The sequence below is a fragment of the Erythrolamprus reginae genome, chromosome 7, assembly GCF_031021105.1.
Source record: "Erythrolamprus reginae isolate rEryReg1 chromosome 7, rEryReg1.hap1, whole genome shotgun sequence".
Taxonomy (NCBI): domain Eukaryota; kingdom Metazoa; phylum Chordata; class Lepidosauria; order Squamata; family Dipsadidae; genus Erythrolamprus; species Erythrolamprus reginae.
This window is the reverse complement of record NC_091956.1, coordinates 39,422,413-39,435,699: the sequence shown is the minus strand read 5'-3', so window position 1 is coordinate 39,435,699 and position 13,287 is coordinate 39,422,413. Positions and strand designations below refer to the sequence as shown.

Below are 13,287 nucleotides of genomic sequence, written 5' to 3'. Positions count from 1 at the left end.
CCCAAAAATAAAACCCTGTCTTATATTTTTTTGAACCTTAAAATAAGCACTTGGCCGTATTGCCATGCACTCAAAAGCCTGGCTGGGTTTATTATCACGGGATGTTTTATTTTGGGGGAAACAGGGTAGTAAAAAATTCTATTAGTTCAGGCAAACCAGTATTTCCAATAATCAGCTGTGTAACAATCAACTGTGACACACAATTTATATTAGTTATAATTGTCAAATTTCCTGCTTTCTTAGTAATCTAAATAGTGTATCACAGCAAATCCTCCCCCCTCCACTTGCTGTTCTACTTACCTTTACAGACTTGGAAGGCTTCAAAATGTTCTTTTTTTAGAGCTGCGTGGGCACACCTCAGGTACACATGTGTGTGCGCTTGGCAGCAGACTCACAGAACTGGTAGCAGACCAGAGGATTTCACTGTTGGGTGGGGGAAAGAAGGGAAGGAGAAAACATGAACCTTTCTCGGCATAAAGCTTCACAAAAAGTTAAAATCAAACAGTGATGATTGGGGGCGGTGGATTTTCCTGTGAGTAGGGTGTTAAAATGTTACGTGAGGAGGTCTCCCAGTGCAATGCTGTGCTGCAGCTTCAGAGCAAACTTCACCTTGCCTGTACAGGATTGCAAGGCTGGTGGCTTCTGAGAGAGTATTTTTGGGATGTGTGTCTATTCAAGGCTCCCCAAAGAAAGGACGATATGTACAAGTGTTGCATTTAGCACCAGAATAACCTTTTTTGTATTCCTGTAATTTAGTATTGACTGCTAGCTTCTCTACCTAGACTAGTATCTGAAGTTTTGTTGGCTAGGTTTGGAAGAGATTTGCCATTGCTTTCTTCCTAGGGCTGAGAGAGAGAGTGACTAGCCAAGGTTACCCAGCTAGTTTTCTTTCTAAACAGGAGTAGAACCCATGGCCTACTAACCAGTATATTGAATTGGTTATTAGATTAAACACATATAATGGTGGTAGACTTTAGGAGAAACCCTTCCATCCTTCCACCTCTCACAATACTAGGTTCTATCATATCTCAAGACCTAAAATGGTCATCTAACATCAAAAACATCATCAAACAAGCACAACAAAGAATGTTCTTTCTGTGCCAACTCAGGAAGCTCAAACTGCCCAAGGAGCTGCTGATACAGTTCTACTGAGGAATCATTGAGTTTGTCATCTGCACCTCCATCACTGTCTGGTTTGGTGCTGCAACCCAACAAGACCGACACAGACTTCAGATGATAATCAGAACTGCAGGAAAAACAATTGCTGCCAACCTGCCTTCCATTGAGGACCTGTATACTGCAGGAGTCAGAAAGAGGGTGGGGAAAATATTTACTGACCCCCTCGCATCCTGGACACAAACTGTTTCAACTCCTGCCCTCAAAACGTCGTTACAAAGCATTGCACACCAAGACAACTAGACACAAGAACAGTTTTTTCCCGAATGCCATCACTCTACTAAACAAATAATTCCCTCAACACTGTCAGACTTTCTACTAAATCTGCACTTCTATTCTACTAGTTTTTCTCATCATTCCTATCACCCATTTCCTCCCATGTTGACTGTATGACTGTAACTTGTTGCGTATATCCTAAGATTTTTATTAATATTGCTTCTTCATTGCTTATTTGACCCCTATGACAATCATTAAGTGTTGTATCACATGATTCTTGACAAATGTATATTTTATTTTATGTACGTTGAGAGCATATGCACCAAGACAAATTCCTTGTGTGTCCAATCACACTTGGCCAATAAAAATTCTATTCTATTCTATTCTATTCTATTTCTTATTTGGTCCCTATGACAATCATTAAGTGTTGTACCACATGATTCTTGACAAATGTAACCTTTTCTTTTATGTACACTGAGAGCATATACACCAAGACAAATTCCTTCTGTGTCCAATCACACTTGGCCAATAAAAATTCTATTCTATTCTATTCTATTCTATTTCTTATTTGGTCCCTATGACAATCATTAAGTGTTGTACCACATGATTCTTGACAAATGTAACCTTTTCTTTTATGTACACTAAGAGCATATGCACCAAGACAAATTCCTTCTGTGTCCAATCACACTTGGCCAATAAAATTCTATTCTGTTCTGTTCTGTTGTGTTCTCTTCTCTTCTCTTCTATTCTATTCTAATAAGAAGGTTCAATATTTGGGTGACACCAAAGAAAAATTATCCATGTTGCAAGTTCAAAAAATAATCCTAAATAATTAGTGTTCTTAATAATTAAGATTCTTGAAACTGCCTATTTATTATTTAACTCTAATTTAAACTCAGTGATCAGAATTTGTGTGTGCTTTAATCAAACCAAAATTTAATTTTGGTTATAGTAAGAAAAATAATGGCATGAGTAAGGATTGATAATTTACATGCTGTTTGGATTGTAGCTAACATGGGGTGCTTAAATGCAAAATTGTACACTTAGTTAATTGACAGTTGATTTCCTTCCCATCATTATTTTCTTCAATAGATGTTGGGACTTTGCTTGGCCGTCGAGTGTGGGAACAGCTGGGAAAGGAGGTATACCCTGCTCTTGATGCTGCCCTTACCATGGCAGGAGGTAAAAGAATCACTGCATTTATAAATGTCAAGTTATAGGGATACTGTTGGTTGCAAAAGTTAGATACTGTACATGCAATCATCCAACTGCTGAAATGCCTCATACAGTGTATCCCCAATACCCCAAATGCAATCAATTACAGATGTTTTAGAAAAATAACTCCATAATTTTCTTTGAAAGCTCTGAAGTGATGCAGAGATCCTCTGTTCTTCTCCATATGGTGTTGTCAACCTCTGTTGAAAACTAGGAGCTTTGATATGATGCCAATAAATTTAGATTGATTGGGGACTGAACATTCACAATGCCATGAATAAGTGCACAACCACAAATTGCATAGAATTTGCTAGACAATGCGGGTGCTTGAGGATTCCCCCGGCCATGTATCCACCAACACTTTTTCTAGAGACAGTCCACATGCCAAAATTTCAGCAACTCTGGTTCAATTGTATATTTCAATAAATGCCTAAATGAACAAAATGAACAAAAGCTGGCCAAACTCTGCATGTGAAAATGTCCATATATTTTTTGTCTCTGCTAATTTTGATTTGAGGCAGCTGCATGTAATCAGTAAGCATGCATTAATATTTTCAGAAAAATGTGCTTAGCCCTGCTCTATGCCCCCCTCCCCAGGGAGAAGTAAACATTTCAAGCCCCCCCAACTCTCTGATCTGGGCCCCAATGGAATTTTAGTGTTAATATTTATTTTTTTACTTATAAGCTGAAAGCAAACTATTGCCTGGGGAAGGCTGCTCTACCCACTTACCTGGGAGTAAGTCACACTGGACAAATTGGAGTTCATGGCTACCATGGTGCCTGCTGAAAAAAAGAATCCACGCAGCCGCCCTGCCCCACCTGCCTGGATCCGGTGTCCTCTTTCAGGCTTGGAGCAGCATGCAACTGGGAAAACACTCCCTATCTGGGGAAATTGATCGGGAGGGACCATGCATGTTTCCCAGGTCATACCTGTCCCCCTATGAAATAGTGGCCTGCCCCACTATTAATCGAGAGGGACCATGCATGTTTCCCAGGGTCATACCTGTCCCACTATGAAATAGTGGCCCACACCACTATTTGAGAAGCACTGCCCTATGCAGAGATTATGTTATCTTCTATGTGTTTCTAAATTCATTGAAAGTTAAGAGTTCAATCAGATGTGTCTAAAATTCTGCATTTAATTGGTATGAATGTGACTATCATGGAGAAAAACAGAATGAAAGATAGATGGCAGGGGGAACTATGCAGGCAAGGGTTAAGCATTCCACTTCTATCTGCTGGTCTCCCCACTCTTAGTCCAATACTCTTTGCTTTGCAGCTGTTGGGAGATTTAGCTCCCTAGGTTTGAAATGCTTGTGTGCTTTCAGATGTAATTCTCATAAACCATACCAAGTGCCAAACATCACAGCTGTAAAGCATAGTTAAAAGGACTCCCCTTCTTAATAGTAGAAATTTTATGTTAAATCTGATTGCATTTTTCAATCTTTGTACTGCATTCTTTCTTTTATTTTTCGGTCTTGAAGTCAAGGTGGAAAGGGCCATTAAAGGTAAAATGATATCATTTTACTCATTTTGTGAAGTGCCTCCTCTAGTTTCCATTCTCTGTGACTGTGTCTTGTCATATTTCTCTTTTTTTCAGCAATTCATTGTTTTGCTCCTTGGGCAAACAGTCCAATCCAACAGCATTGCTTGCCTGTTAGTTCTGGCTGCTTTTTGTAACTTATTCATGCCAATCTTCTAAAATCACACAGGGCTGCTCAGGAGCAAAAGGCTATGGATTGACGCTTATAGTGCTTGTTGGTACCTATTGCCAGCACCTCCGGCTAGCAGATAAGCAGAAGTGATGGAAAATGTGCATTAGTAGCAAGCACCTACCATTTGTTTATATTAGATGGGTTCGTTGGTGAAAAGGAATATCAGACAAATAACATTTATAATTTGATTATTAATATTATTTAATTTATTTTTGACCCAATATAGGGTGCATTGCATTTCAAATTTGGGTCATAAAAGAGTACTTTGGAATGTATGGGAATACAGATATCTGCATCTATCAACGTATTATCTTTTCCTGGCATTGCATGGTTCTGATCTGCATTGCTCTCTACAAAAATACAGTTGAAAGAGTAGTAGGTAGATGCTATGTTTGCAATCACATACACTCCAAATAATTATTTTAGAATAAAACCTGAAGCACTGCACCATTTTAGTTGATGTAATACAGTACTTCAAACTTTACAGTAATTAATGTTAAGATAGACAAAACAGTTTGAAATAGAAATGTTCAAACCACAAAGTGTGCTGTTCCAATTGTAGCACAACTGCTACAACATTGGAGTGATCTTCCAGGAAATTTTGCAGTCTTAGACCAGGGGGATTTGACATATCAGGCATTATCTGATCTCAAAATTGAATGTTCCAGTTGCACAGTGGAAGTCTACTTCAGGACTGGGCCACAGGATTCTGTTCTAGGCCCAGTACTCTTCAATATCTTCATAAATGACTTAGATGAGGGAATAGAAGGGCAACTTACCAAATTTGTGGATGATACTAAACTAGCAGGAATAGCCAAGCCTAGAAGATTGGTTCAACATCCAGTTGGATCTTGACAGACTGGTCCTGTCTAACAAAATGAAATTAAATGAAATTAAATTAGGCAAGAAAAATCAAAAGTGTACATATAGACTGGGTGAAATCAAGTTTAATAGCAGTAATTGTGAGAGGGATCTTGGAATCTTAGGGGATAACCAATTAAATATGAGCCAGCACTGTGCAATGGCAGCCAAAAAAGCCAACACAATCCTAAATTGCATTAAGGGATGCAATCAAGCTCAAAGGAGCTACTAATATTACTCTATAAACTGTTAATGAGACTACACCTACAATACTGCATCCAGTATAAAAAAGATGTTGAGACTCTAGAAGAAGTATAGAGAAGAGCAATCAAGATGATTAGGGAGGTAGAGGCTAAAATATACGATGAACAGTTTCAAGAACTGGGAATGGTTAGTCTAATGAAAAGAAGAACCAGGGGAGACATGATACCAGTGTTCCAGTATTTGAGGAGTTGCCACAGAGAGGAGCAGGTCAAGCTATTTTCCAAAGCACCTGAAGGCCAGACAAGGAATAATGGACAGAAACTGAACAAGGAGAGATTCAACCAAAAATAAGAAGAAATTTTCTAACAATGAGAACAATCAACCAATGGAACAGCTTGCCTTCAGAAGTTGTGGGAGTTTTATCACTGGAGGCTTTCAAGAAGAGACTAGACTGCCATGTCTCAAAAATGGTGTAGGGTCTGCTGGAGGCTGGGGGGGTTGCCAAACTAGATGACCTACAATACAAAGTCCCTTCCAACTCTATTAATCTGTTAATTTCCAGGCTGGTGGGTCCAACAAAAGCAGGGATCCTTTATTATTATGAACTTTGTTCAATTAATATATCCATATGTCCAGAGAAATCAGAGGGAAATAACTATGTATCCATGCAATAAAGGATATTCTAAAATGCTTTAGACAAGTGGTTTGAGAGTATCAAACCACCTCAAATATCAGTTTATGGTTCATTCTTACTCCTTCAGAGATAATATTGAACTGTGAGCAAAAAGAATACAGTTTAGACATTTTGAATACAACAATCAGATGTGTATTTGTGCCACTTACTAAAACTAAAATGTATTATGCAGATTGTAATGATTATAATTGTAATAATAATGTAATCGTTTTACCATTGTAGCTATTAGAGAGACAAAAGAGGCACTGGAGAATGTAAGTGGGTGTCTGGAAATGCTACAGGAGGGCACTGAGAAGCTGCACACCAGCCTGATGGATGTGATGGAAGACTTGATAGATACTCTTAATGATTCAGCTTGCATGGCTACACAGGTTGCCTCAACTTGCAACCTTATCAGAAATTCTTTGAATCAGCTGACCATTAATGCTAATTACAACAAGGTAAGCTTTGCTTTCCATTCTTTTCTAAAAAGATTGGCTTCTTCCTCTTTAGAAGAAAGATAGGGCTTACTTGGCTGAACACTGAGAAGATAGAAAATGTGTACACTGGGAAAAAAGTGTAGATTTGCTTCCTGTGCCAAATATTGATGAGATATCTTAAATCAAATGAACTGCCTTCACTGCCATGCTCCTTAGCTTCCCTTCATGTTGCAGAAAAATATGGACTTTTAGAACATCATAACTAATGGCTGACCAACTGTACCCAACGAGTAGTCCTCAATGGGTTCAAGTCCACATGGAAAGAAGTAAACAACAGAGTACCACCTGATTCCTTCGGGATTGGGCAGCATAGAAGAAAGAAAGAAAGGAAGGAAGGAAGGAAGGAAGGAAGGAAGGAAGGACAGACAGATAGATAGCAAACAACCTAAGTGAGGGAATAGAGGGGGAATTAATTAAATTTGCAGATGACACCAAGCTGGCGGGAGTAGCCAATACTCCAGAGGACAGGCTCAAGATATAGATGGATCTTGACAGACTTGTCAAACGGGCTCAACATACTTCTTATTTGAAGGTAGTGAAGCTACATTTAGGATTAATGGATAAACAGAAAAAACCCATGGAAAATTTCTGCAGCAAGATTATTATGCACAGAGATTGAGAGATTCAATACTACCCATTATGGTGGAATGGTTGGTGAAGTTGACAGATTCTGCTCAATGGATAAATTGACTTATTTGATTATAAAAAGATTATCTATATTTATTGGTGGTTGGGAGTCTCCTATGGACTTTTATAAAAATGAAAAAAATGAACCTGTGATGTATGTTTTAGTTAGTTAGGATAGATTATAGAAATAAGAGTAGAGGTTAATTTTTTTTCCTTTGAAATCTTTTTTTTCTTTACCATTAATATGACATTAGAATGTTGCAAAATTTCTGTATTTGTTAAATCATATAGTAAAATTGGCAGGGTAAATTGGGAACATCCCATTGTTTAGCACAATTGCAGAGCACCATAAGCATATCTGTCTGTATTACATATGCAGCTCACATGGAAATCAATTTTACTGATTATAAATTAAACATCAGGGCCAGATGTTCTTCTAATGGAAATTTACAAAAGATTTCAAGATATATTAGAAGGAAAATGGTATAATTGTACAACGAAGCATTGAATAATGTAATCATTAACTGCTGCACCCAACACCACTATGGTCCCAGACTTCAGAAAAGCGGACTTCATGAGGCTCAGAGCGAACCTGGAAAAAATTTCCTGGAAGGAACTTTTAAAGGGTAAATCCACACAGAAAGCCTGGGAGGCCCTAACCCATGAAAAAGAAAAACAGGAAAACTAAAAAGAAACCAGCATGACTAAACAGAGACCTCGCAGACAACATTAAAGAAAAAAAAGTCAAATACAAAAAATGGAAAGAAGGACACATAACCAAGGCAGAATTTCAGCAAACAGTCAGAACCTGCAAACAAAAAAATAAGAACAGCAAAGACCCAACACGAACAATACCTTGTCATAAAAGTCAATGACAACAAAAAAAGCTTCTTCCGGCACATAAACAACAAGAAGAAAATCAAGGAAACAGTCACTACACTAAAAAATGAAGACAGTAATGAAATCACAGACAACAGAGATAAAGCACAGCTGCTCAACGCCTAATAGGCATCAGTCTTCACACAAAAAGGAACCACCAACCAACCAACCTGCAACTCAACTGCAATAAACAGCCCCAGGACCAAACTCAACACAGATATAAACACAATAAGGGACTACTTGTGGGAGCTCAATGAGTACAAATAACCAGGACCAGACGGACTTAACCCCAGAGTCCTAAAATAACTGGCAGACACCATAGCGGAACCACTTCTCCTCATCTACCAAAAATCCTGGACCACTAGAGACCTACCGGAAGACTGGAAATGAGTTGACGTAGTTCCCATCCACAAAAAAAGGTAAAAAGACTGACTACAGATCTATCAGTCTGACTTCTATACCTGAAAAAATACTGGAGAAAATAATAAAAAAAACCAGCTTTGCCACTACCTAGAAACAAACAAGATAATATCCAACAGCCAACATGGGTTTGTCAGAAACAAATCATGCCAAACCAATCTCATATCATTCTTCAACATCATAACCAAATCAGTAGACCAACGCAACGTAGTAGACCTCATATACTTGGACTTCAGCAAACCTTTCAATAAAGTTGACCACAATCTCTTAATCCACAAATTAGAAAAATACAGGGTAGATTGCAACACATGCACATGGATAAACAGTTGGCTGACCAACCACACCCAACGAGTTGTTCTCAATGGCTCCAAATCCACATGGAAGAAGGTAGGCAGTGGGGTATCACAAGGTTCTGTCCTGGGCCCTGTGCTCTTCAACATTTTCATCAATGACCTAGATGAAGGAATAGAAGGAGAACTAATCAAATTTGCAGATGACACCAAGCTTGCGGGGGTAGCCAAAACCCTAGAGGATAGGCTCAAAATACAGAAAGACCTAGATAGATTATCACTATGGGCCCAAACTAACAAAAGGCTGTTCAACGTCGAGAAGAGCAAAGTCCTTCACCTAGGTAGAAAAAACCCTAGACACGCATACAGCCTGGGAGAAACCCCACTTAGCAGTAGTAACTGTGAAAGAGATCTTGGAGTCTTGGTGGATAATCAACTAAACATGAGCCGGCAATGTGCTGCAGTGGCTAAAAAGGCCAACACAATCCTAAACTGCATCAACAGGGGAATACACATACTCCAAGACCAGGGAGCTATTAATACCACTCTACTACGCCCTGGTCAGATCACATCTGGAGTACTGCATTCAGTTCTGATCACCACACTTCAAAAGAGACATTGAAACCCCAGAGAAGGTGCAGAAAAGAGCAACCAAGACTTGCGAAGAGAGATTGCGGGAACCAGGCATGGATAGCCTAGAGGAAAGGAGGGCCAGAGGGGACATGATAGCAGTATACAGGTATTTGAGGGGTTGCCACAGAGAGGAGGGTGCCACTCTATTTTCCAGGGCACCAGAGGGCCGGACAAGGAACAACGGCTGGAAGCTGACCAAGGAGAGATTCAACCTGGAAATAAGGAAGAACTTCCTGACAGTCAGAGCAATCAACCAGTGGAACGGCCTGCCTGTGGAGGTTGTGAACTCCCCAACTCTGGACATTTTCAAGAGGAGATTGGACTGCCATTTGGCTGGGGTGCTATAGGATTTCCTGTTCGGGCTGGGGTTTAGACTTGATGATCTGATGGTCCCTTTCAACTTCAATAAATAAATAAATGAATGAATGAATCAGGCCAAATTACCAAAATCATGGGAAAAAACATTCATAACACTTATCCCCAAAGAAAAAACTGATAAAACTTCAATTCAAAATTACAGACCAATCTCGCTATTAAATTCGGATTATAAAATTTTCACAACAATATCGGTAGAAAGATTAAAGATAATATTAAATCAATTGATACATTCGGACCAAAACGGCTTTCTTCCTAAAAGACAAATTCAAAATAAAACAAGAATAATTATGAATATATTAGAAAACTATGAAATTCATTCAAATCAACAATTGGCTCTAATACTTATTGATGCACAGAAAGCCTTTGATAATTTGGACTGGAAAATTTTTACAATACAATTAGAATACATGAAATTTGGCAACAAATTTATTAAAGCAATAGATACAATATATTCAATACAAAGTGAGAATCCTCATAAACGGGGACATGACAGGAAAAATGGAGGTGATGAGGAGTGTATGACAAGAATGCCCCTTATCTTCTCTATTGTTTATTTTGACATTAGAAACTTTGCTGAACCAAATTAGAAGAAATACAGAAATTAAATATTTAAAAATCCAAAAGGAATAATACAAAACTCAGGCTTTTGCAGATGATATGGTTTTCATTATGAACTCCATACCTGATTTTATTAAAGACTATAACAATCAAAAAATTTGGCTTAATGGCTGGCTTAAAAATTAATAAGGATAGATGCTCTATTCACTCTGGACTGCCCAGAGCGAAGGGAGCATTTCTTTTCTCTGAGTGCTGGCAGAATCCTCTATGCACAATTTTGGAAAACAGACATAATCCCTACAAACACAAGTGAAAGGCTGGCCGCTCGAGCCTGGCTGCCATTTGGGGGCCGGAAGAATACAACCACCGTCACCGAAGTCAGGAAGGAGGTGGTGATTGCGCAGGAATACACGAGATCACCCAGCAAGCCCAGCACCTGGAGCTGGGCAGGAGGGACTAGAGCAGGGGTCCCCAAACATTTTACACAGCGGGCCAGTTCACTGTACCTTGGACTGCTGGAGGGCCGGACTATTAAAAAAGACTATGAACAAATCCCTATGCACACTGCACATGCCTTATTTTAAAGTAAAAAACAAAATGGGAATGTACTATTTAGAGGGGGGAAGAAGTCTGAAATTTATGTTTTGTCTTTAATTTTCTTTTGTTAACATCTGATACAAGGTTTTCTTGGTTTATAGAAAAATGTATAAAGAAAGAAGGAAGCACTTTGGCATAATGGTTAATAGGTTAGAAATATAGTTGGCATTGTACTTTTTGAAGGAACATTAAGGAGGGAATTTAAATTAAAAGAAAAGTATGTACCTGGATGACAACATTAGAAAAAAAAACTTTTGCAATTTTTTTGATGATTGATATTAGTTACTAACAAAATACCATATTTTATTCATGGAAAATTAGATGGTACACTGTATTGTTTGAATGTATGTTGAAAGAATTTTTTTTTAAAATTTACACCTCCCCCTCAAAAAAGTCCTTTCTTCCTCCGTCCCTCCATTCATTTCATTCTTCCTTCCTTCCTTGCTCCCTCCATTTCTTCTTCCTTCCTTCATTTTGTCTCAATTTCTCCTTCCTTCCTTCCCTCCCTCCCTCCTTCCTCTCCTCTCTCTCTATTGCTTTCTCTCTCTCTCCCTCTCTCTTGCTTTCTTTCTCTCCCACTCTCTCTTGCTTTCTTTCTCTCCCACTCTCTCTCTTGCTTTCTTTCTCTCTCTTGCTCTCTCTCTTTCTTTTTCTCCCTCTCTCTTGCTATCTCTCTTCCTCCCTCCCTCCATTTCTCTCTCCCTCTTTCTCCCTCTTCCTTCCTTCCCCCCTTCTTCCTTCCTCTCCACTTCTCTTTCCTTCCCATTTTCCCTTTCTCTTTCCCTTTTCTTTCTTTCTCTCAACCTCTCTGTCTCTCTTTTCCCTCTTTCACCATCCCTCTTCTCTCCCCGCGGAGGACTCGCCCGACAAGCCTCCACCCTCCGACTGCGGACTCCCATTCAATCCCCATTCAGAAAACGGGAGCCGGGAACTCAAAGAGGAGGAGGAGGAGGAGGAGGTGGGTGTGTGTATGTATGTATGTATGTGGGTTGTGCCCGGCTCGGCTTTCGGCAGGCCTTCCTTTACCTCTGGTGAGATGAGATCGAGGGAGACATTCTCACTGCTGTCGCTCTGGCTTTGGATGCAGAGGTGCCTCAGCGAGCAGGAACAGAGACTCACCACCTCCTCCAGGCACAATCCCACCTTGGTGGGAGGCGTCAGCAATAGACACAGGTGGTGGAGAGGGAGAGGGAGCCGCTGCCACCCCCAGCACTGCCCGCCATGGATGGGCCGGTGCCAAGCCTCTTTGAAGTTCATGGCAGAGTGCTCAGCCTCCCCCCCAGGTGCATGGCAGGCTGGCAGTGGAACATGGAGCTTGCGCGCACAGGTGTGCGTGAACCTTCACTGGTGCAAGATTTCCCCACACTTTCCTTGCCGCTCCCCACCCCAACTCTGACACCCAGCTCCCCAGTGCAGCCTTGGAAAAAACCTGCAGGCTGGATAAATGGCCTTAGCAGGCCGCATGCGGCCCATCGGCCATAGTTTGGGGACCGCTGGACTAGAGGATGGAGTGGTGAGCCCCCGTATAAAAAGGGCAGGCTCACAGCTCAGCGCCCTCTTTGTGATCTACTTGTTGGCCCCATTGCAGGCCAATGAGTATTCAGCTGAAGCTGCATGTGGGCGATGATGTCCTCCCACTCCGCTCTTGGGACTGGTGCAATCACCAGGGGCAGAGAGAGGTTTGGCAGGGGATGTGAGAGGGCAACACATTTGGTGGGGCTGGGCCTTTCATCGTCCCGTGGCAGCTGGGGCTCTGTTACACCCCTCAGCACCCCCTGCTGCACCCCTGGGGCCTTGATGGTTGCCGGGGCAGGAATAGGCAGGGGTTGGGAGGGAAGGCGGTGTGCGTTACAGGGCCTGTGAGCGGCAGTGTTTATCTGCTGCATCTCAGCTGGGGCTCTGTTACATCCCCCTACCCCCCTGCTGCACTTTGGTGGTCAGAGCGGTCCCTGGGAGCGGAAGTGGGCATGGAGGAAGGGGGAGAGTGGCGCACGTTAGAGGGCCAGTGAGCGGTGGCCCAGGACAGCTAAAAGGAGGCCATGGGACCTTTGTATGCCCAAACAACAGCTGAGGCTCTGACCCCCATCCCACTCCTGGCATCGATGTGATTGCTGGGGTTGGGGGGAGATTTGGGTGGGTGTATGGGGCATCACGCTCTGTGGGGCCTGGAATCAGCGGGGCTTCTGACACCCGACACAGCACTTGGCAGCTGTGCGGGGCCTGTTTCTCACCTTATGGGTCACCCCCCCCCTCAGGCTCAGCAGGATCCCAGGACAATCTGCTGGGTACGCTACAACTTCAAGGGACTGATGCCCAGAGGGAAACGGTCTTGGCTTCCGGTGAAG

The 13,287-nt window shown here is 41.3% G+C and overlaps 1 protein-coding gene across 1 annotated transcript in view; it reads left to right on the top strand.

The window, feature by feature from the left end:
- PROM1 (prominin 1) overlaps positions 1–13,287 on the top strand; it is a 541,566-nt gene that overhangs the window by 344,394 nt on the left and 183,885 nt on the right. Inside the window, exons 8-9 of the mRNA XM_070757376.1 lie at positions 2,485–2,574; positions 6,304–6,521. Of these exons, the coding sequence (XP_070613477.1) occupies positions 2,485–2,574; positions 6,304–6,521 (308 nt within the window). The remainder of the gene's footprint in view (positions 1–2,484; positions 2,575–6,303; positions 6,522–13,287) is intronic.